The 23,920-nt window shown below is 48.7% G+C and overlaps 1 protein-coding gene across 3 annotated transcripts in view; it reads left to right on the plus strand.

Annotated features, from left to right (window-relative positions):
• Positions 1-23,920, plus strand: part of ARHGEF9 (Cdc42 guanine nucleotide exchange factor 9) — a 188,589-nt gene that overhangs the window by 12,741 nt on the left and 151,928 nt on the right. For all 3 annotated transcript variants that reach the window (XM_030497057.1, XM_030497059.1, XM_030497058.1), the window contains exons 2-4: positions 9,149-11,862; positions 18,324-18,471; positions 20,987-21,096. In XM_030497057.1, coding sequence (XP_030352917.1) covers positions 9,217-11,862; positions 18,324-18,471; positions 20,987-21,096 — 2,904 coding nt within the window. In that variant the 5' untranslated portion in view covers positions 9,149-9,216. The remainder of the gene's footprint in view (positions 1-9,148; positions 11,863-18,323; positions 18,472-20,986; positions 21,097-23,920) is intronic.

Genomic DNA, 23,920 nt, shown 5'->3' on the forward strand with positions numbered 1-23,920 from the left:
TAAATAAACTCCCCAAACAAAAGAAGCAAGGAAAAAATAATTCTTTCAAACATTTGAGCAGGAACAATAGGGTAGGATATGCACTCTCTGGGGATTGCTAATGGCTGAAGCGGATAGGAGCACAGTGCCTGCCTTACTCCGCTTTGTAACTAGCACAAACCTTTGCTCAACTGAAGATTATTTATAGCAAATGTTATGGCAGAAGCATGTGTGACCTGTAGGCTCCCTGCTAGGGGAAGAGCTTTCCTGTACTGTCTCTGGGATACAATAGACAATTATTTAGACACTATCTTTGTCTCAAGATATAAACAATTAAATGCTGGCTACTGCTTTCTGTTCTCTTGGTCAGGCTATGGGCAGCTGTGCTTTGTTGCTGAAGGATTTTGGGTGAAGGAAGGGATTTTTAAGGGGTTAATGGTGAAGAAATGTCCCAGCTATAAAGCTCCTGAGGCATCTCTACTGAATTGACTGTTTGGGAATGCAGAGTACTGTCAAAAGCATCATGAAGTCATTGCCTCCCAGCATCCTCATGAAGGACAGCAGCCAGCAGCCTGATGTTGTTCACCTGACAGTAATGGGGTGTGTATGGGTGTAGACCCCTGAATTTGCCTATACTGCTGCAGTTTAGCTCATCGCTGTGGTATTGGAGTACCTACATCTGCTACTGGATAGTAATTAAATGTTCTTACATATAATTATTTTCAACTGACTACTGAACAGCTTAAAAAACTACATGTAATGGCAGATATTTCTCTATTATAATGGTGGCAGTCGGTGCCAAATATCTGTGAAGATTGGGGAAACAGCTATCGTGCATCAAAACATAACCTGGGTCTGGAAGATGACTGTGTTTCCAAGCTCCCTCTTTTTGTTGGGGGTCCATGTGCATCCTGGGTGTCAATAGCAAAGTCTCCTTTGGGAACTTGGGAAAGTTTTATTTTCTGCATAGCAAAAGAATTTAGACTTGCAAAAAAGGGCTTATGAATATGTGCAGGAGTGTGCATAAGTGTGCAGGGGGTAACGCCGCCACAACCACAATGCCGGTTAAATGGGCAAAGGGTGTATTCTCATCTGCAATTCATGGGTCAGCTGTGGGAGTCTGGAGAAACGTTTAGCCACAGGTACAATGCCAAAGCCTTCTGGGCTCTGTGCGGAGCCTTGCTCTGAAATTCAGCTGCTGCAGGAGCTAATCTATTACATCTTCATCTTTTGATTCCAGTTAACATGGGCTTTTAAATCTCTGTTTTCTTCTCAAGTTTCTCCAGCTCAGCTTTGCATGAGCAGCTAGATGATGGTGCTCTCCCCTTTTCTGCACAGGCACTGCATATATGAAGCTGTTGCTGGCTTGGCAGAAGGTTTTAGGGCTCAGTGTGAAGCAGAGCCAAGTGCTGGTACCTGGGTAAGCTGCCTGGCACCTCTCTGTATTGTCCCACCATTCCATCAGGCCCACCAAGCCCTGAGTGAGGAGCCGGTTCCTCCTCTGGCAGCACCAGCACGAGTCCTGTTTATCTGAGAGATGCAGCTGAGCAACTCCGTCTCTTCCTTGGCCACAGGCAAAAAGATTCTCCTGCTCTAATTTCATTGTGTTTAGCCATTGTACAAACTCCAAAGCTCCCTGTAATGGGAAGGAAGTAATGTTTAAATTATACATGAGTGAACTGATTTACTCGAACCCAAGTTTTGAGTTCCGTCCTTTTGAATACAGGGATGGAGCTATCTGTCTGTGCATCCACCCATCTGCCCAGTGAATATTGCATTAACAGAAACACAAACCCGGATCCAGTACTGTAAAAGCTTTGGCTTAAACCAGTGCAAACTGTGTGGGGCACATGCATGCTGCCACAGGGAAAGCAGCGTATTTGCCTGGTGTCAACTGGTCTGGTTGTCCTCGGTAATGGAGTGTGACCATTGCTGCAGATTCCCTTCTGCCAGTGGAAACTCAGTGTTTCACTAAGGTCTGTCCTCTCCACACTGGAAGGGGATTCAAACTGCTCTCCTCTCTGCCTCCTGCTTCTAATGAGGGGGTTTAACTTCCTGTCTAACCTATTTTGCAGAGCATGTAAAATGCTGGTTGAATTCTATGGTCACTTCCTATGGGCACTTGCTCAGCGCTCCTCGGGGAGCCCGGCACCGGAAAGCTGTAACTGCTCTTGCTAATGGCCTGGAGATCCCTTTTGCAGATGTTTCACCCAAGTCTCTTCTCCATGCTCCTTCCACTTCTATTTAAAAGAAACTAATCTGCAAGCATCAGCCCTGCCATGCTTGGCCAAGGCCCAGCAGCAAACCGTCTTCTCGTCCCCTAAACAGAGGATCCTGCATTTTTCTAGGGGCTGCAGCAATTCATGGTGAGGGTGGCTGTGTCCTGAGGATCCTGCTGGCTGGGCAGGGGCTTGAGCAGACCCTGCCTGCATCACCGTGGTGTGTGCTGTGAAGGCATGGATGTGGCTTTGGTCCTTCAAAGCAGCACTTAGAGAGGCTGAAATATGGAGACATAAACAGAAAGGGGGAGAAGTCATGATTCTCCCCCTATTTATTTGACCTAAATACACTGAAGTAACTGTGCCCTCATGAAAGAGATAATTTCCTGACGCTGGAGAGCTTAACATCTGTTTCCTCCCATTTTTTTTCAGTGGTAGAACATGGTAACGGAAGAACTGGCGGGGTTTTCTTTCCTCTTTTTCTTTTGTATAGCAAGAGGCACTGCATGCTTGGGCTAAATACGCTCCCCGAGAGCAGACAGGTTTCTCTCAAGGGTTATAAGATCATTTGTTCTCTATTTTCTCTCCTTCCTGCCTCCCCCCGCCCCTCCTGGAGAGGAGCGGATACACCGAAGCCCAGGCAGGACTTCCTTAGCTCAGCCATGCCTTTTGGCAGGCCGCGCCGTGTGCCCTCTCCCCGTCACCCCCCTTCCCGACAAACAATGGCCAAAGGCTCCTTCTTGTTTGTTATTTTGGATCCTGCAGAGGAAGAGCCGAATGGAAGATCATGTCCCCGGGGGCCCTCGGTGCATTCCAGCTCCGGCTGCTGCCTTGCAAGGCTGCGTTTGCTGCACCGTCCCCAGGCCTTTAGCACAAATCAGCAGCGTGCTGTGATGCTGGGGGTGGCCAAGGGTTTCTGAAGCACATTTAACACTGCTGAAAGGTGAGAGAAGGGGGATGGAGACCTTGGAGGAGTGTCTCAAGTCGTTCTGCAGCAGGAGCAGATCTTGTCCTTAGGATGTTCAGTGCAGCACAGGCACTCAGAGGAGCTGAGCTTTTGTGCCAACAATTTCTGACATGGTTGGAACTCCCTCATATGCTGCTGGTATTTCCTTTGCAGTCAGGGTGTAGTGAGGCTCAGATTCGCTGTACCCCTGGCTCCATGTTGACCTCGAGTCTCTCCAGGTGCTTTCTGCCAGAGGCCCTGCGGTGGAGAGCACATTTCTCACACGTGATCCTGTCTGGACTGCCTCAAGGGCAACCATGCTGCCAATTTCCTCTTTGATCCCTCCAAAGGCTTGTTGCTCCTCAGGGCCCCAGTCAAATAGTTCTTTTGGGTCACTTGATTAAGGGGATTTACAAGTCTACTGTAACCTGGAATATGCATTCTCCAGAATTCCACAGTGTCTGGGGATTGCAGTGTCATAGAATGGTTTGAGTTGGAAAGGACCTTAAAGCTCCTCCAGTTCCAACCCCTGCTACGGGCAGGGACACCTTCCACTAGAGCAGGTTGTTCCAAGGCCCTCTGTCCAACCTGGCCTTGAACACTGCCAGGGATGGGGCAGCCACAGCTGCTCTGCTCACTACCCTCATGCTAAAGAATTTCTTCTTAATATCTCATCTCAATCTCTCCTCTGGCAGGTTAAAGCCATTCCCCTTGGCCTGTCCCTACAGGCCCTTGTTCAAAGCCCCTCTCCAGGTTTCCTGGAGCCCCTTTAGGCACTGGAGCTGCTCTAAGGTCTCCCCTTCAGGAGCCTTCTCTTCTCCAGGCTGCCCCAGCCCAGCTCTCTCAGCCTGGCTCCAGAGCAGAGCTGCTCCAGCCCTCACAGCAGCTCCGTGGCCTTCTCTGGACTTGCTCCAACAGGTCCATGTCCCTCTTGTGTTGTTGCCCCAGAGCTGGATGCAGCCTGGGTCAGACCAGGGTCAGACCTTTCCTAACTGATGCTTCTTTGATAGCTGGTCTCGCTACCCTGTTGCCTTTGGTAGGCTTGTGGACACCGTTAGTTTGCAGTGTCTGTGGATAACTCCTGTAAATTTACTAAGGGCCAGCATGGAAGAACAAGATTGCCCAAGAAGAGCATCAGTCCCTGAGTGGTGGCTTGTGACAGCCCAGATTGCTTGGGCCCAACTCAGCGTCCTTTAAGTCTGTGAGAACTGTGAACTTCAGTGGGTGTTACCTGGGCCCATGGTGTTATTTTTGCTCTTGTACCTGTCTGCTAAATCACACTTAAAAGGAGCAAAATTGCTGTTGCTCCCACCTGTATCATGCAAGAACAGCCTTGTTGCCAAGGAAATATTATGCAATCATGAATGAGATACAGAATACCTCGTTCTTCCTTAAAGATTTAGATAACGCAAAAGAATGGGAAGAATTCGGAGAGGAATCATGGCCATAGACACAGATATTTGTGTAAAACACCCTGTGCCATTTGCTTGGGAATTTGTGCAATCCTGACCTATTTGTCCACCTCAGTGACCTGGAAAAGGGAGGTGAATTTTCAGAATGAAGGGCTGCTGCTTGTGTGAGAAGAACAACGGGTCCTTGTGCAGAGGGCAGGGTAGGGACCCATGGAGCTCCTGTGATGGATAGTTGTGGTTATAGGAAACCATTTCCTGGGTGAGATGTTGTGTGTTTGGTAAACCAAATGCCCCAGCCACAGCCACCCAGCTGAGCCACCCTCTTTGGGCTCGAGGTAGTTCAGAGAGTAGTGGAAGAGGTGTAAGGTAATTGCATTACCTCGTGTTGTCTGTGGTTAATGTCTCCCACACAGAGATGGCAGTCACAGCTTAGCTGCGAGGTGGTAACTTGCTACAGCTTGACATCAGCAAAGTACCTGCAGCTTGAGGAGGGGGAAATAAAGGCAGCTGACTGACTGTAGAAGTTTTCTGGCTAATAGGTGTGCTCAGAAATATGCTCAAAGTGTTTCTTCAAAACCTCCTTCTCCTGCGACCCAGAAAGATGAGTTCATCAGATATTTTCACAGCTGCTGTTCTCCATATTCAGGTTTTATTTTGTCTTTATGGGCCTTACTGCCCCTGAGCCAGTGTGGTTTAGTTGATAAGGCTGTCTTTTCTCTGTTTGGCTTATTTAAAGCATAGGTTTCCCACAGTCATGCTGCTGCTGTGTGTTTGCACAGTGGCAGACACTGATTTTGGTGGCTGTATCAGTTGATGGATACAACGCAATACCAGTCCTTGGGCTGGATCTGGTTTAGGGGGCTGTGCTGGGGCCGCGGGCACTAACAGAGCTGCACTGCTGTGAGTTGGCTCCTGACAATGTTAGCCTGTGTGTGCAGTCCTGCAGGCTTAATTGGTGTGAATTAGACAACAACAAGGTGCTTTTCTCACATAAATATTTGATAGCAGCCAGTCAAAAAGCCTGTGTCCTGTTCTTCCATTTATCCATCAGGGAGAGCTTTGTCAAAGCAAAGATGATGGCTTGAAAGACCAGGAGAGATTGAAGTGAAGCTGTGGTGGAAAGGAAGACCACCAAGCACTGGTCCCCTGTCTGCTTTGGGCAGTCAGGTTTGGCTTTGTGGTGGTGGCTCTAGTTTACATCTGGTTTAAAGCTGCTTTTAAAAGAAATAAATAAATATATGTATTTATTTTAAAGCCACCCTTGTACCCTGCATTTCTGGGTGGAGGACCACAGAGGATCTGTCTCCTGTTATGGGCTCTGTTTGACACATGAGCAACAGCCTCTGTGCTAGCATCCCTCCAAAGACTTCTTAGACAAGCCTGTTCCCTTTGAATCTTCTTTCCTCATGCAGGATCCACCCAGTCAAAAACAATAAAACATAAAGCTGGAAAGAGAAAACAAAGAAAAAAGAAGGACCTTTTGTGAGTTTTGTCTCTTGCTGCCAGTTGGCTGCACAACTTGAAACTCCTCAGATGCTCTTTTTGGGTTTTTAATTCCCTTCAAATCCATTCAAATGTGTTACTCTTTAAATTGCAGCAGGGATGTCTGTGAATAACCCCCAGACCCAGAGCGACAGCCCGGGGAATGAGGAGCCGGTCTCCTCCTCCAGCACCAGATGGAGGAATACTCCTGCTAACCCCTTGTTTTTTTGGGAACAGAAGCTTTCTGTAGGGACACAGCTCCTGTGTGAAGCTGAGCTATAGGGTTTAAGTGGTGGCAGGTGGTGCTGAGCCGCAGAACAGGCCCTCACCTGGGGAGGGAGGTTCTCTTTTCCAGTCTCCATCGTGGTGAGGACAAAAGGCAACGGGCTGAGGGAATGACTGTTCAAAGCAGAGCGAGGTGTGCGGAGGGTGAGGCCTGGGCTGTGTGTGGGGTTGGTACCGGCGGCCGCTGTGGGGAGGCACGAGGCCGCAGCACAGCCCAGAGCAGGGCCCAGCAGCTGCCATGGAGACGTGTCTGAGAGAGGGCGAAAGTGCCAGAGAGGAGTGAGGGGGGTAAAGAAAGGTGAGGAAGGGTGCTGTGAGCCCTGGGGTCAGTGGAGGTGGCGGGAAGAGGTGCTGGAGCAGGGGGATGCGCCCTGGCAGGAATGGCGGCCTGAGGAGGCCCTCTCACAGGGGCAGGTTCTCCTGACAGGAATGGTGTGTGGAGCCCCACAGGGGCAGGTTCTCCTGACAGGAATGGTCTGTGGAGCCCCACAGGGGCAGGTTCTCCTGACAGGAATGGTGTGTGGAGCCCCCACAGGAGCAGGTTCTCCTGACAGGAATGGTCTGTGGAGCCCCGACAGGAGCAGGTTCTCCTGACAGGAATGGCGTGTGGAGCTCCCACAGGAGCAGGTTCTCCTGACAGGAATGGCGTGTGGAGCCCCCACAGGGGCAGGTTCTCCTGACAGGAATGGTGTGTGGAGCCCCACAGGGGCAGGTTCTCCTGACAGGAATGGTGTGTGGAGCCCCCACAGGAGCAGGTTCTCCTGATGGGAATGGTGTGTGGAGCTCCCACAGGAGCAGGTTCTCCTGACGGGAATGGTGTGTGGAGCCCCACAGGGGCAGGTTCTCCTGATGGGAATGGTGTGTGGAGCCCCACAGGGGCAGGTTCTCCTGACAGGAATGGTCTGTGGAGCTCTCATGCAGGAGCATGGAAAATCCATGGTGAGCAGGGAGCAGCAGAGAGGAACTGTTATGTTCTGATGGTATCTCTTCCAATTCCCTTTGGAGGGGAGGTAGAGCCATCGGGAGCGAAGCAGGGAAGTTGAGCCATGGAAAGAAGAGGGTGGGTGAGGGTGAGGTGTTGTGTTAGTTTTATCTCTGTTTCTCATTATCTAAACCAATTTAATTGACAATGAATTGAATTAATTTCCCCCAAGTCAAGCCTGTTTTGCCAGTGTCAGTAATTGGTGAGGGATCTCCATATCTTTATATCATTCTCTGAGCTTTTTATCTTACTTTTCCCCCATGTCCTGTTTGGGGAGGGGAATGATGGCGTGGTCGGGTAACCATCCAGCAACTGCCCGTGGTCAGCCCACCACAGCAGCAAACATTCATTTTGCTACTCTCAGTACCATTGGTGCCAAAAATGCTTGGCACAACCCCTGTGTCATGGCTGTAGCAAAAGCCAGATGACTGTTCATAAAAAAGCAGGACAGTGGGTGCTTCTGTTAAAGTTTTTGACTTCACTTGGTTCCTTGCTGCCTCTGCCATCCGTGGAGGTCTCATGGCTTATCGCTTGTTGAAGATGGATGCGGGGACAAGGCAGAAACAGAGTTTTATTTGCCTGAATGCAAGGGCGAGCCTTTCCTTGTCCATGAGGTGTCCAGTGCAGTAGCTGCTGCACAGCCTTTGTTGTAATGGAGATAGTGAGTTTAATGTTTTTGTTTGGTTTTGGTATGTTTGGTTTTGTTGTTGTTTGTGTTTTTTATAGATATGGCAACTGTTCACAGAGCAGGAAGAGTGAAAGGCAGAAGAGCAGGAGTGAGCCTCATGCCTTTGTGCCAGAGCGCTGCAGTGTGACTGCCTGTCACCTTCCTTTGCTAGGGGGAAAATGGAGGGGTTTTCCTTTGTTAAACCCACATCTCTGGGGCTGTGCTCCTCCTTGTTCCCACTCTTGCTTCCTTCTTCCTGCTGAGAATAGGATTGGGAATTGAGGGAATTTAACTGTGTTTAGTGCCTGGCATGTAGTTCTGCATGTTGCAAAGGTAGACAACAAACCCTGGACCACCTTACGAAGTTGAAGCAGCGAGACAGGTTGGAGGTACATCAGTGGAAGGAAAGCTTTAGGATCTGTATGAGCTGGAGTTCAAATGTATTCCCTCAAAGGGTTTGGAGTGGTTTCCATTGCTATTGCATATGGGGTGCATGTAGTTTTAATCCTGTTCACTTAAGATGGAGCTCACTTGAGGGGAACGTGTGTTTTGTGTAGTGTTGAGTGGTGGCCAAGCAGCTTTCATTTAGCAGTCTAATTCCAGTGAGGGATTCCTGTGCTGGTGCCATTGCTATAGTAGGAAAAACTTGGCTTGGATATTCATGAGTTTTCTGATACTGTAGTATTTCAGGATTGCACCGGTTCCAGGAAGAGCCTCATCCTGACTTTTCTTTGAATGCCTGCCTGAAGCGACTGAACTCTTTGGGAGTGCAGTGCCAGTTCCTGGCAGATGGGGCTGGTGAAGATGACAGTGACATGTGCAGGGACACTTGACTGTGATTTCCTCTCTTCCTTTCTGTCATGTACTCTGATATATTCAGAGTGCTAGTGATCTGCAAAAGGAAGATGTGATGTATGGTATCTGCATGTACTTTGTGCTAACTTTATTAATGCAGGAAGTTTATTTGTGGTCACTAAATCTTCAGTCATTTAAATCAGATTTTAATTGGTTTAAAATTTAAATGGTTTGGGAGCAAAATTTCAGCCTCACTGAAATCAATGGCAAAACCACCACTGCCACTGGGATAAGATTTGACCTGTGATGCTTTTAACAAATGTGTCTTCTAAAAACCCCTTCTGTTCCTAATTGCATTTCTTTTGTTCTTTTTTCCTTAAGTCTTGTGAAGAAAACAATCTGAAGACAATGCATCTGTGACCCCTGATACCAGCTTGTGAGCCAGGGCGATGGAAGTTGTAGAGGGCCGCCGGCATACTGGTCCCGTGGTAGCTCCAAATGGATATGCCAACAGGGTTTTCCAAGCAAACATGGAGGAAGGGAGTACTGACGCTTTGGAGGTGTGTGGTGCTGAGCGCTGCACCTCCAGTGACACCATCCCAAATGAACAGGAGGAGGCACCCAGATATAAGAAGACAACCAAGGGCAGCCGGATCTGGAATTTCGTTAGACGAAGGAAAGGACTCTCTGCAAATAAAGAAAGACCCCAGTCCATGATCCTGCTGGGAGTTACCTCTGAGGTCTCAGAACTGAAGAAACCATCCTTCATGGACAGGGTAAGGCCATCAAAAAAGGGAAGAAGCTCCAGGATGTCTAAGAATGTGGATTTGAGAGCATCCGGAGTCCAGGCTGCTTGTGACCCTGAGGAGGACCATCATGCCAGTGGGCAAAGAGCTGTCTACAGGATTAAGAAACTGGGTGACAGTCGGAGGCCCTCCCGCCACTCCTATGCGGGGTACATTGATGATCTGGACTCTTCTTTTGAAGACATAGAGCTGAATATCAGCATTCCTGAAATTGATGCCAATGAAAGTAAATGTCTCAGGGATATTAATGTCAGGTTACACAGTGAGGATAATGATAGTAACTGCCATAGAATACCAGCTAGAAAGAGTGAGTCTTTGAATTGTGAAAACTTTCAGAGCCCTGCAATTACAGAAGGGGACAATCAAAAGAGGGGTACTGTGCTCCCCCAGGAGGGCAGGAGAGGAGGAAGCTCTGATGTCTGGAGCTATCTGAAAAGAATTTCATTAACTAGCAAAGATAATTCAAAGCCTCCAGATCAAAGGGCTGAAACCAGTTTCCAGAACTTAGAAAATATAACTGATCATTCTACATCTTATTGTGACTTTGATACGAGATGTGAGGAGAATGTCAGCCAGAGGAAAAAATCAAACGGTGCAACCAAAACCACTCACTTTGGGGGTGTTGTGAGGTTCTTAACCAGCATGGCCGAGGCAGCTCGGAGACTGCGAGGCTCCTCGAGGGCATTTTCACCTGATGAGAAGAGGCCTCAGCGGAGTTTCCGAGGCTGGAAGCAGGATGTTACCTCCCACAAAGAGGGCTTGGTTATTGAGAATGAGAGCACGAGGGCCTTCTGCACGGTGGGCGCGTGTCTGCAGTCCCCAGATTCAGGCACGTGGGATAATCTGAGCTTCGAGAGTTTAGTGGGGAAGGAGCCAGTGCAGCATTGCAAAACCACAGAAGTGTTGAAAGACGTTGGCTCCTCTGCCCTGGGCAGTGAGAACGACAGATTTAATGAAACATCACTTTCTCCCTTTGGGCCAAAACCATCCATCTCCCACCTGCCGGAGCTCGCAGACAGCTCTTTCACTGACCTAAATACTAAAGACCCCTCTGGGGATCTGATGGGCTTTCAACAGACAACTTTGACTAAAGAGGTTCGGGACACGGGCAGTACTTCAGAGAAGACACAGGTCATGGGCAGGGACCTGCCTTGTTCTGAAGGTCTTCCTTTGAATAATCTGGATTCTGTGGACCTGGGCTGTTCTCCACCTCCTGACTGTGATGTTTCTTCAGTGACTGAGACTCTGATTCACGTTCCACAGACAACCCTGACTGAACTTGATGCCGAGGACGTGGCTGGTGCTCCAGTGGTTGCTAAAGATGTGGATTCATCTCCAGCAGTGGCTCAGGAACTTTCAAAGCCAGAACTGGTTGTACAGGACTTGAGAAATCCTGAGCTGCCTTTGCAAGACTTGTCTAGAGGTGAGCTGGAGGTTCAGGGCTCGGGCAGTACTCTGGAGAAGGCACAGGTTACGGGCAGGGACCTGCCACAGTCTCAAGGTCTTCCTGTGAATAATCTGGATGCTGCGGACCTGGGCTATTCTCCAGCTGCTGATGGTGACATTTCTTCAGTGACTGAGGCTCTGATCCCTGTTCCACAGGCAACCCTGACTGAACTTGATGCCGAGGACGTGGCTGGTGCTCCAGTGGTTGCTAAAGACGTGGATCTGTCTCCAGCAGTGGCTCAGGAGCTTTCAAAGCCAGAACTGGATGTACAGGACTTGAGAAATCCTGAGCTGCCTTTGCAAGACTTGTCCAGGGGTGAGCTGGAGGTTCAGGACTCAGGCAGTACTCCAGAAGAGACACAGGCTGTGGGCAAGGAACTGCCATATTCTCAAGATCTTCATGTGAATAATCTGGATACTGTGGACTTGGACTGTTCTTCAGCTGCAGATGGTGACTTCTCTGCAGTGACCGAGGCTCCGACCCACCTCCCACAGCCGGCCCTGGCTGCAGAGGTCCAGGACTCCGGCACTTCTCCAGAGGAGACTCGGACTGTGGTCAGGGACCTGCCATGTTCTCAGGCTCTTCCTGTGGATGACCTGGATGCCGTGGGCCTGGGCTGTTCTGCAGTTGCTGATGTGGACTTCTCTGTAGTGACTTTCTTGAAGTGTTCCGCAGTCGCGGGCCCGGTTCCAGGGCAGAGCAGCTGCCACCTGCGGAAGCGCGGAGCCGCTTCGTTCGCAGAGCAGAGCTCTGTGGAGCTCACGGACTGCACCGATGAGTGCCAGCCCTTCCAGGTGCACGTCTCCAGGATCGTCTCCTCCGGACGCCTCAAGAACGGAAAGGTACGAGTAACTTTTACTATGATGTTGCAGTAAGACCATCCTGTTGTGCTGTATGGACATGGTTTGTACTTGAAAGCATTTTTATATATCCCTCACTGGGATTTTCAGTGAAGTAGGTGATCATGTGAATGATGGCAGGAGGCACAGCAGTTGGGTCAGTCCAGGAGGAGTCAGATAAGTGGCATATCCCTGAGGTATTAGTGTAAACCTCCAGAGCTGTGCCTCCTACAGCCCTTTGGGCATTTGTATCAGTGCCTCTAGAAGAGAGTTGTAGTAGAAGTTGATGTATTTCTAGGCAGGACCTTTAATATTTGTCCTTTCTGCATTTAGTTCATTTGAAGTAGAAACTTGTGAGAAGAGTGCTGTTGACACATCCAGAGGTTTGGAGTGTGCCATGGGCAACTGGCATTCAACAGTTGCACTTTCGCCCTTGTGTTCTTTTACCTAAAAAAGCAGTAGGGGTGGCAGTCATTGATTTTTATTGGGTGATGCTGGTTACAACACAACATCTAGAAAAGCCCTCCCAAAGCTGACAGATTTCCCCATTAACTCTCAGCCCATTGCTGTAGCACCTGCACATGTATCTCTGTGTGTGGAGCAGAAATCCCTGAGCAGTAGCAGTCTCATGAATCCCAGACTGGTTTGGGTTGGAAGGGACCTTAAAGATCATCCAGTTCCAACAGTGGAAGAGGCACCTTCCACTAGACCAGGTTGCTCCAAGCCTCGTCCAGCCTGGCCTTGAACACTTCCAGTGGTGCCAGGCACGTGTTGCTCCCTGCCAGTTATGGAATCAGTGAGGTTTATCCACAAACCATGGTAGGACCTGTTGTGGAGCCCAGCTGGTTCCTGTTGGGTCCCTGCTGATTAGCCGAGGCTAAAATAATGATTTATTTTATTTTTCATTTGTTTTTAAGGTGCCAGGTAGGGAAATTGGATCAATTTGTGAAGAAACTTTCTCCTTTCCTTTTGGGCTTGGAGAGACCAGAGATGTTACAGAGGTGGTGACATTGCTCCCTGTTGGAAAAGGGGTCACTGTAGCTTCAGAGCCAAGAGGGGAAGTGATTGAAAATTGGCAGCGGATTAGAAATGCTGGGAAAAAAAAAAAATCTGAACTTCTGACTCCAGCTAAAATGGGCAGAACCATTGTTAGTTATTCCTGGATTTGTTTTTCTGCTTCATTTTGTGTGATACAAAAGAATAAAGACAGCTTGCTGTGTAATTCCAGGCACTTATGAAGTGGGGTGGATAGTGGTTAGTCACTACTTGTGGCCTCCAGAAGAAATGTGTTTAGGAGGGGCTTGAATGAGAGGGCTGTGGTTTGATATCCCTTCACAGGGAGCAAGCTGAAAGCGTTCTGGGCAGGAGCAAGATAACAGAGGCACGAAAGGGTTGAGTGGAGCAGAGGAAAACATTGTCACTCTTTTCCCAGAGCAGCCACATCTCTGGTAGCTGAGTGCAGTGGTTTTATGCCTAATGACAGAGCTCTTGGGGCAAAATGTGAGCCATTTCCCAGGTCAGCTGTGTGACAGGAGATGGGTAAGTCCCAGTTCAGCTGTTGCAGCTTACAAACACGACCAAGAAACTTAAATATGGTGCTTGAGATAACTGGACAGGAAACCTCCCCCGAGTTCCCGTTGAGTGCGGCGGGAGCAGAATGGCCTCCAGACTGCTGCGGCTTCCTCTGCGGGCAGCAGCAGCAGCAATGGGATGGAAGGGAAAGTGTATGGCTTGTAAACACCTCCTGCATCCCAGAAACTCAGAGTAGGGATTGAGAAATAGGCAGTGATCTGGTGGCAGCATCAAACCCAGAGCAGCCAAGAGTGAGGCTAAAGGAGGGATGCTCTCGGATAGGACCAGACCTGGAGAGTCCGCCAGCAGCTCCGGTAACAAATGTCCCAGGATACCCGAGGGATTTGCCTGCCTATCTCTCTCGTCAGGGAGTGGCACTTGGAAATGTTTTACCAAAAATAAACATGCAAGAGGAATAACTTCAGTGTGAGCGTGACAGTAGCAGTAAACTGCAGCTTCTTATTGTTTTAGGGCTAAATCCAGCTCTTTGCTGGCACTTGTTCCCTAGGACAGTTGCTGGCCCTGCTGCTTTAGGGGACTTGCACACTGGTTTTAGCAGATCAGCAAATCTGTTTAGATGTACTCTCCTGCAATTGATGCCTGGTTCTTGTTTTCTAATCTTGCCTTCTAAAATGTTAATGTCTTTGGGCAGGAGCTGAGTGATGTTACAGGCAAGTAACAGCTCGATAGGATTTGATCTTAATGCTGTAAAGGAAATAGCATTACAGTAGCATTTAAGAACAGTTGTAGGAAGGTAGAAAACCACGTGGCAAACTGTCCCCCTGCCTAGTTGCTTTCAGACCTTATCCCAAATTCTGCTTTGCTCTGGGAATTTGTGAAACAGTGAAGATAAAAACATTTTGAAGAATTGACAGAAAGTAAAGGTCAGAATAGATAGGCAATGGGAAATGAATTACTGATTTCACCATTCACACTGCTGCAGCTCTGGAGCGAAAGTGCCTTCTTCATGAGAAGTTTCCAGGACAAGAAAAAGTGTCTCCACTGAAATGAATTATCCTCATTCCACCTCTAAAACCACCACAGCATCCCAACAGGGAGAATGCTGCTGCAGGGAGTCAGGCATGGCCTCAGAGGTTGTATTTGACCACTTCCAGTAGCTTGTGGTGGTGCTTGGGTGGAAGGAAGCTTTGATACCACACAGGCTACTTTGTGGTTCTGGCTTTTCCATCGGGGTTTCAAACCACACCATGTGTCCTTGGACAGGGTTTGTGGGGAATTTGATACCTCCTTTGAGAATGACATGAGGAAAAGTTGCAAAATATGCGTCTGAGTTCATATTTCAGGCATCAGTTTCGAGTTTTTAGGACGCAGAACCTGGGTTCAGGGTTACTGCTGGCAGAGATCCTCCCTGTGCAAGGGCACGCACGGGGGCTGAGCACTGCAGAGCGTTTGGGTTGTGTCAGTCTCGCTGTGAAGGAGCAGAGGGTTTTCACTGCAGTCTTTCTATGCCCTCTGCTGGCTTATTTGTGAAATAAGAGTTTATTTTCTAAGTAATAGGAGTTATTTTAGAACTCTATCCCAGCTGAAACCAGAACAACCAGAAAACCTTGTATTTTTCCATAGGATTTTGAATTTTATCTCTGGAAGATTTACAGACTGCAGCTTGCTTCTGGCTGTTGCGGCTGCACACAGACACCAGTTGGTTTTGTGCTGCCATTTCCTGGGGGAATTACAATTGCCAGAGGTGTGAAAATGAGATTTCTCCAGGCTTGTCAACCTGTGAAAGGGGTATGTCCCATAGGATGAGGTGCCAGGTCCAGCGGGATGCCTGGAGTACCCAGACAGTTTGGTTTGCAGAGCCCTGTAAGGGGCTGTCTGATCAACCTCGCTTCTCAGCATCACCGCAGATGGTTGCAGGTGTTTCTCCTGAGCAGCCATCGAGTTTGTTCCCGTGAGTCCCACACTTCAGAGCCAACCTGTCTGGGTGCCATAAAGGCTGTAATCCCTGTTGTGGAGCGTGGGGATGCTGTGAGCAGCCCATGCTGCGGGTGCAGGTCCGGTGCTTCCACCCCGTTAGTGGGGTTTGGGATTCTGTACAATAGCTGCATGCTGTGTTGCTCTGTGTGGGAAAATGAGGCTCTCCCTGTGTGGTGGGTCTGACTGGAAGCACAGGATTACTCATTTGCCTGAGTGTGCACATGCCAGAGGATGCGTTTGCAGATTTGCCATCCGATAGCTGGAGCAGAGCTCAGATCCTCCCACAGGTTGGGAGTTTCAGTGCTGCAGCTGCAAGTGCCTTTGCACAAGAGGAATATACAGCAACGTGCTTTATCTGTATTTGATGAGAAGTTGCACGTGATGCGCAACAGGTTCTCACAGAGACCTTTAGCTTGAGATTGGTTTGTTGTCTCTCTGCTACGGAACATTTCAGGAGCAGCTGCAGAAATGGGGCTGCTGAGTCGAGTTGTCTGTTCCCTTCCTGCTCTGTTGAATAGCACTACCCAAGAAATGGGTATTGCTGAGAGTTGATCTTCAGAGCTCTCTTCATCTCCTGGTTATTAGCAGTGAACTGGGTTGGGTCTCAGCTTGCTGCTGGTAGTTGTGCTTCCAAGAGGCTTCAGAGTCCTTCCAAATTAAGAAATAGTACCTTACTTTCTAAATCCTGTTGTTGCCAAAGAGCACTATGCTCCTGTCTGTGGCGAAGTATGATTTAGTCACAGAACGAAGATTGTGTATTTATGGCCTTTAATATAGTTATGTCTGACAAACATTTTTAGAGGAGACAAAGCCTCTACAGCCTGTCTCCAAGCTGTTCAGGTTTTATATTTGTAATAACTATGAGGTGCTAGCAAAATCTTGAATTAAAGCCTATATTTAGTGCTGTCTATAGTGGGGTAGGATTTTTTTGGGAAGCACGTTTTTAGCATTGTCAGAGAAAGGCAGGTTGAGTTTGCAAAGCTGATAGGCTTTACGTGTGTATATATGTATAACCAGGCACAGAACACATGGATAATTCCCATTTCCACGTGTTTTCCTCAAATACTTGTTGGGTCTTGCCTTCATCTAGTTCCCAGCCTCAAAGTTACAGCAGGCCTCTCCTGCCATCCTTGGTGCCTTCAGCTAAGTGGTGTGAATGGGGACCTCTGGGCACACTGGCCTGTCTGTTACTAAAGGGACTGTGTGTCTAGAACTTCTCTGGGCGGAAGGTTTTCCTTGGTTTTTACCTCTTCCCAGCTGTTACCTGGTCAAGAGAAGCATCACTGGGCACGGTGCTGGGAGCAGGGAATGGGAGATGAAGCCTTATTTCATCCAGACTCCCCGTGTGCTGTTTGGGATAATTACAGCCTGTCCACGTTGTTTTTCATCTGTACATAAAGATAATGGCACATCAGTGAAAAGTGGGGCTGCTGAAGTCTGAGGAAAAATCCAGTGACCCATAGGAGGCACCCAGCTATTACCAGGCCAGGGAAGTGTGACAGCTCTGTACCTGACTGAGGCTAGAAGCCTCCCAGTGAGGAGCACCTCCTGTTTTCTGCTCCTGACCTTTATAACTGATTTTTCTGCTGATTTCTTGACTCTAAGATTACCCACAAGACTTCCACAGTGACACGTCACAGAGAACACGCTGAAAAGTAGGAGTCTGAATTGTGATTATTTTTTGTAAAGAAAGTGCCATTCTGCAAAATATTGCTGTACAAGTTGTGTCTTTCAGGATCTTCTCCTCCCGAAATAGAACGATAAAAGTTGGAGTCACCCAGAAGTGAGGGGAACTCCAGTGTTGTTCTCCCGTTAGCTGTAAATGCTAATTCCTGCTTTGGATTAATGTTACCATTGCCATTACCATGTTACCAACAGCAGCTTCATACATCTCCCCAGTCACACCAGAAGCCACCAAGAAGAAGGTGTAGGGTGGGTAGGAAATACCTTGAAAGAAAAGAAAGCAAAGTGCTTATAAAGAGACTTGGTTATACAGGTGCTGAGTTGCAGGAGGGTCAGTGCGTGTGTATTAGACCTCTGTTAGCAGGTAAGTGGTGCAAGTCTTAGCTTTTGAAGGGCAGTCCTTGGGTCTGGTGTCTTCTTTTGCAGTTATGTGTTCCAGCAAGGTGAGTCCAGTCCATCTGCAGGTGAAGAGGCCTTTGTAACCCTCCCCATGGCTCCAGCAGCATGGCAATAAGCAATGCTGTTACGTTTGCTCACCTCCTGTCCTCTCCATAGGTCATGTGTAGGCTTCTTTTTATGGATTTGTTAAAAAGCCTTATGTGACCTCTGGTAATACCTGGAAGGGAGTGCTTTGTTAAGGTTTTTGGGGATGAGAAAAACGACATCCTGTTACTCATTTAATTCACTTGTACAAGGATCTTCTTACCAGGAAGCCTGTTTTGCAGGAATTGTTCTGGATGGGTATCCCAGCTTTATTCTGAGAACTTGTAACTTTTATAATAGTAAGGTCAGATGCTATTGTTACACTGCTGCATGAGCACACACATAAACAGGCTGTTCTGAACCTCACCACTGCAAACTCGTTACTCTGTGACTGTGTCTTTCAAGTGCTGGAGCTCTTTCTGAAGAGCCCTCTTGTTCCATTTTCCTCTGCTTACTCACAAGTCTCTTGAGCATGGCTATACATGGAGACCAGTGGTGACTGATAGCTCTCACCTAGCAAAAGACCCAAAGGGTGGGTTTCCAGTTCAGCAGTGCCCATTGAAGCAGACCTCTGGGTCCACCCTCGCTGTGCTGTGTTCAAGGTGTGAGCCTCGTGCAGTGGGAGTCAGGGCGCTCCAACACCAGAGCTTTCCGACAAAAACAAGTAGTGGGTGCAGGCTGCAGTGAGAAGGTCTGAGGTGTTGAAAATTGTATGTATTGTATGCTCTGTGGTTGCTTTGTCTGAGTTTTGACACGTATTGGTAATTCTGTGACCCTTTCCTTGCCAGCCCATGTCTCATCCTTCTCAACCATCCCCACAAACACCACCCTTCAAAGTCCTCGTGGAGAGATGCCGCTCGGAGCCCCTGTCCCAGAGCACGCCCATGGGGCTGGACCAGCTGGGAGGACGCATGCAGCACTTGCTCAAAAGACGTGGTGAGTAGCTTTGTGGTGCTTTGCTCCCAAGTTTGTGTGTTTGGGCTCACCCAGAGCAAGCCAAAGGCAGTAGGGGTTGGAAGGTCAGAAATGCAGCTTGCATCTGTGCTTGCTACACGCCTGGAGCCAGGTGAGGGAGCTCTGATAGCCACATGCTGAGGAGTTTCTTGCTAGCTAATAAGGTGTGTTTGTATACAGAGTTTGATGAAATGAGGCTGTTTTCTCTCTAATATCTCTGAACACAGTCCTTATAATTTGCTTATGAGAAGACAAACAGGCACATCAGGTGTGAAAGCTGTGCTGCAACTTGTGTGAGTTTTCATTCGGTAGTTTCTTCTTGGCTTTCTGCCCCTTTCTCAGCCTCTGTGGTGAGTACCTGCCATTTGGAGGGAGCAAGAGGTGATGGATGCAGAGATCTCAACTAAAGTCTGATGTTTGGAAACACAGCAAGAAGTGAGGGGTTTTTCTCCTGTGCTTGGGTACTCTTCCTGATCAAGAAGGGATCTCATGAGCCAAAGACTGCTCTTGTCCTGCTTAAACCAACACTAGAGAAAGCACTACTGAATGTATTTGTTGGAAGGGTCTTGTGCTGGCAGGTGAATATGCTGATGGTTGAATAGATGACATCATTTTTTGAGCCTCTAATTGAAGAGATTTATAATTAGAGTAAGGAAATTACTTCCTGAAGGGATACTGTGAACACCAAGAATCCAAGTGCTGCTGGAGTGTGCTGGCATCGCTCCGGAGCGCGCTGGGGATCCGCACCGATGACGGATGGTGGCAGCACCTCAGGGGTAAGAAGAGGGAGAAGAAGACAAAGTGGCTGCCTCTTCAATTGATGGCTCCTGTGGCGGCGTGCAGGTGTTTCTAGCACACAGGGAGTAACTCAGGCACCTCTCAGTGTGAGCGTCGCTGTGTTTGCTCCCGAGTGCTACTACATGGGCGCGTTGCCTCTGGAAGCTGGGAGCAGCCTCTTGCTATAACTGGCACTCGAGCTGCAGTTTGATTTTCTCTGAGTCTAGAAAGTGAAATGCTGTTGCTAAAAATACCGTCAGGCTGCCTGCATCAGCATCACAGCGAGGAAACGGGTCTCGGTGCAGCCTCTCTCCCAGCAATGCTGGAAGAAAACCAGGATTGCTCCTCACCCAGCCATGGCAGGGCTGCAGCGGGGTCCCGGCTCTGCTCCACGCTGTGCTGCTGTCCTGGGCAGAGCAGATCCTCACCTCTGTGATTTGGGGACAGGGAGTGTGTAATGCATCTATGTGCTGCACCTGGAAGGTAAAGGTGACCTGAACCTCAGGAGCAGGCGTGTTCCCAAAGCCTGGCACCATTTTACCCTTTGTTATCTGGTTTCAAATCCCTCAGGACTGACCCAGTCTGAAACCTCTGCTTGGGTTAGAGGTGCAGCAGGGAAAAGAGAATGAGCGTTGTCTATCTTTCAGGGAAGAATTCCAGAATTTGGCTGTTTTCTGTAGATGCCTTTCTCCAGGACAGGGTTGACAAGCTTCCAGGGGATGGGAACACCCATGGGGGTGTGTGTGCATGCACAGGCACATCTATGTGTGCTGCCTGGACCACAGGCACCTGCTGAGGGCATGAGCATGGCTCAGCTCTGTTTCCTTTCTCACTCCAGGCTAGGGAACATGAGGAGTCTGATGGAGAAGGGATTAAAATCTACCCTTGCCAAATGTGGTAGGGAAAAATCCTGGTCTCACACAGAATGGCATCTTTACCCCCAAAAGGCAGGGGTAGGATGGGGAGCTGAAAACGCGGGTTGGTTAGAAAAGCAGAACTCAGTTTTGAAAGGTGAGTTGCCAGCCCTCCTCCACCACTTGCCTCTTCTGCACAAGCTGGTTCGTACCTGGGTACGTACCCTCTGTGAGGCCAGGCTAAGGTTTGGTGTCAGTGGCACAGCTTGCTTAAAGCTAGGTCAGAATTGGAGCTGTGAGGGACTGGCCTGAAATGCTGGGTGAGAAGTAGCCCAGTTTCTTTGAAAAACAGCTCTTAGGGACTTTTCCATTCTTGTTTCCTGCATAAATTCCAGGAGCTGTGTCTTTCTTAAGGCATTGTCTCACACAGAGCACAGTATAGAGCTGGGGTTTCTGCAGGTCCAAGCTGCAGAGGTGCTGTGAGCAGTTATGTCCCAAGCAGCTACTGCACTTTCAATACTGGTGCATGTGGATGAGGCCCTTGTGCTGCCTGGTGCTTGTGGGAGAGCATCCTGACCTCCAAACCAGCCTGTGTGGCCACCTCTGAACGTGGCTCTCAGTTTGTGCTGTGGTTTTGTAGTATCCAAACTGCACTATTCTTCTTGGATCCCAAGAGCACTGAATAAAGCACCTCAATACTCTCCCTGCTCTCATTTTGTAAAGAAGAGGTTGAATGAGTCTCTTGCAAACAATTTTGTTTCTTTCATTGAACAGAACAGCCTCCGCCCCCAGCCTGAGCTGAAGCACAGCATTTCTCTTTTGTCATTCCCTTTTTTTTGCCTTTCCTGTGGATTTTATCCTGGCAGCTGAGAACGAACAGGCTTCAAAGACCCTGAAGGTGCGCGGGAACTGCAGGAACGGGGGACGTCGATGGAATCTCTTCAAGCCTGGAGCTGAGAAGCTGCAGATCAGTAGGGTAAGGTGGTGGTGGGCATATGCCTCTGCCTGCTTCAGGGGGAGCATTGACCTGCTGCATGTTTAGCCTTGGCAACTAACATTGTGCTTAACTAACAGCTTCCTGGATCTGTGGTCCCTTCAGCCACAGATGGGGATTCCTTTGTTACTAGAGTTACTCTGTAGCAATACAAGAAGAGGTGTGTTATCCTTTTCCCCCTGGGTTAGTTTCCCTTCGATGTATATTTGGAGGTTCTATGATCTAACAGAGGCTTTGGGCCTCCCATTTCTTCGTCTCAGTGTTCCTTGGAGGTGGAGGGAACTGTGACATTATAGATTTGCTCTGTGGTTTTGATGATTTTCTCTTTTTCTCCACATGTCCGTTGGGTTTGGTGCTGCCACCACCACTGTCTTGGTGGCAAATTCATGTCACTGATTCTTTCCCAAAGTGTTTTGCAAATGTAGGCACAACCTACTTTGCTCTTTTTTTGTGGATGATGCTTCTAGCAGGGAAGTAAAAGCCATTGTGGGCCTGGGGATGCCCACGTCTGTCTGGGGAAGAATCAGAAAAGATGGCAAAAATGGTACCATTTGTCTGACAGGTTTCCTTGCTTGGATGGGGGATTGCTTTTCATCTATGCTGTGCCATGTGTTTGAAGGCTGGAGACCTTGGTTATTCCATGGTCTTGTTTTGAATTTGTGTCATTTGAGAGTCTGGTTTCACTGGTACCCAACAGTAGGACTCTGGGTTGTCCAAAATCCATGGATTTGCGAGCTGGCAACTAACATGATTCAAGGAGAGTTTTCTAGTGCATAGGGCAGAAAAGGTTTAGCCCTTGTTCCTCCAGGGCAGGCAAACAAAGGATGATCTGGGAGCCTGGAATTTCCTTGCTGGAATCAAGAGGGGGAACTGACCTTCTGGGGTTGTCTCTGTGGCTCTTTCCCACCCCATTATTGTCCTTCCTTACCAGTCCTGTATTGTATTCACTTTCCCTTTGATACCTGATGAACTGCCTTCCTAAGCGTGATTTCCAGGGAGGGCCTGCCCTCTGGCTCTGTCTTGCCATCACAGAGCAGTGAGTTGCCAGTGAGAGAGACTGACTTTTCCAGCCTGCTTGTGCTGGGTGCTGGCTCCCAGGGAACACATGCAGGGATGGACCACTGCTATTCCAGTTGCTTTTGACTCTCTGGAATGCCATCTTGCATCACTCCTGTTTTCTTTCCTGACTTTTTGTGGGCTGAGATATGAGCCAGAGTTTAGCCAGACAAGGGTTCAGCCTTTCCTTATCTCTCTCTTCCCAAGGTCCTGCCTTGCTTTTCAGACATAAACTGCTGCCTTCTACTCAGCAAGGCTGTTCTGGTTATAGGCATGTTGAACATCTAAGCTCCTGGAAGATAAAATGATCCAAACCCAGTAGAGCTGTTTGTCCTTGGGGCAGAACAGGGGCAGCAGCTGCAGAGGTGCTGTTAGAGCACTGGAGTGCCCTGTTGTACACGTTGAAAGCCCTACCTTGGAGTATCTTAGGTGTGTTACTCATACAAACCTTTTCCATGTTCAGGATTTTCATGGTCTACCTTAATCAAACACTTTGTGTTTTGTTTGATTAATCTCGTAAGAGGAACCATATGTTTTGCAGCCTTCATAGCTGTCCTTCAGATCCTGCTTGGAAGCCAAGGTGCTCTTCTGTTTTGACACAGTATTGCTTCTGAATGCATGAGAACCAAGAAGGTCTGTGTCCTGGTCATGTCAGTCAAACCAGGCCTGTTCCTGGCTGCAAATGCAGCCTGACATTAGAGCAGCCTTACGAAGGCAGTGGAAAATTGAAACATCAGCAAACCAAGAATACAGCTGAAGTTTGGGAAGGGTTAGTGAGGAAACTTTGCTTCTCCCGTGGTGGTTCTGGGGAGGATGTGGAACTGCAAAGGGAAATGAGCTTCTCCTGAGTGCAGACACCCGTGTGTGGTGTTCGGCTCTGACATGGGCATGTGAAAGACCCATCACCAGGACAGAGAGTTGGGTTTGGTGCTAATCAAGGTGCCTTCAGAGGCTTGTTCAGTGCTGCCAATTGCTCAGCCTGAATTATGGTGAACAGGCAGGTGTGAAACCTGTGCTGGGCTTTATAAATCAGAGGTGCTGTGCTAAATGCTGCAAGGAGCCTAGGATATATAGTGAGATGTATAAATGTGCCTTACAAGAGCAGCGCTGGAAAATTCATGTCACCTCTGCCCCAAGCTGAGTGAAGACCTACTGGTCTGTAAATCACCTCTGCCAGAAAGAAACTTCTTCTTTGGCCAGATTTATACATTTGAGGTAAGATTTGTTGGGTGCATTCAGTGACAGCTGATGGCTGCTCAGGTGGCAGAGCTGGCACAGGGAGCAGTGATTTAGAATTCCAGGCTCCTGCAGAAACTGCCTGATTTCCATCTTGAATGGGAATGAGAGAGGTGGAGAGAGCAAGAGGAGCCTGACAAAGCATGGGGCTTGTCTTAGCAGCATTGGTGCCATCTTCGCCCTTGGAGAGATGTGGGTGCTTGTGCACTAAGAGCATTGGTATCACTACATGTCACACACAATGTGGAGCTGTTGAGGAGCAACTTCTCAGGTGTTCTGTGGTCTGGATGGCAGCAGCAGAGGGTGACAGTCCCACCCTGGATTGGCTTCATCTCACTCAAATCACTGGCCTCTGCTGCTGTTTATGAAGGGTCTTTTTGCTTCCAGTTAGAGCAGTGAAGTACCCTGTTGTACAGTTAGCTGTCCAGTCTGAATTGTCTCAGCTCTTTCCATAGACAAATGCTGTTGGGATGTACTCCCAAACGGCATTCAGCCCATCCTAAAATCAGCACCG

Source organism: Strigops habroptila, chromosome 9, assembly GCF_004027225.2.
Source record: "Strigops habroptila isolate Jane chromosome 9, bStrHab1.2.pri, whole genome shotgun sequence".
Taxonomy (NCBI): Eukaryota; Metazoa; Chordata; class Aves; order Psittaciformes; family Psittacidae; genus Strigops; species Strigops habroptila.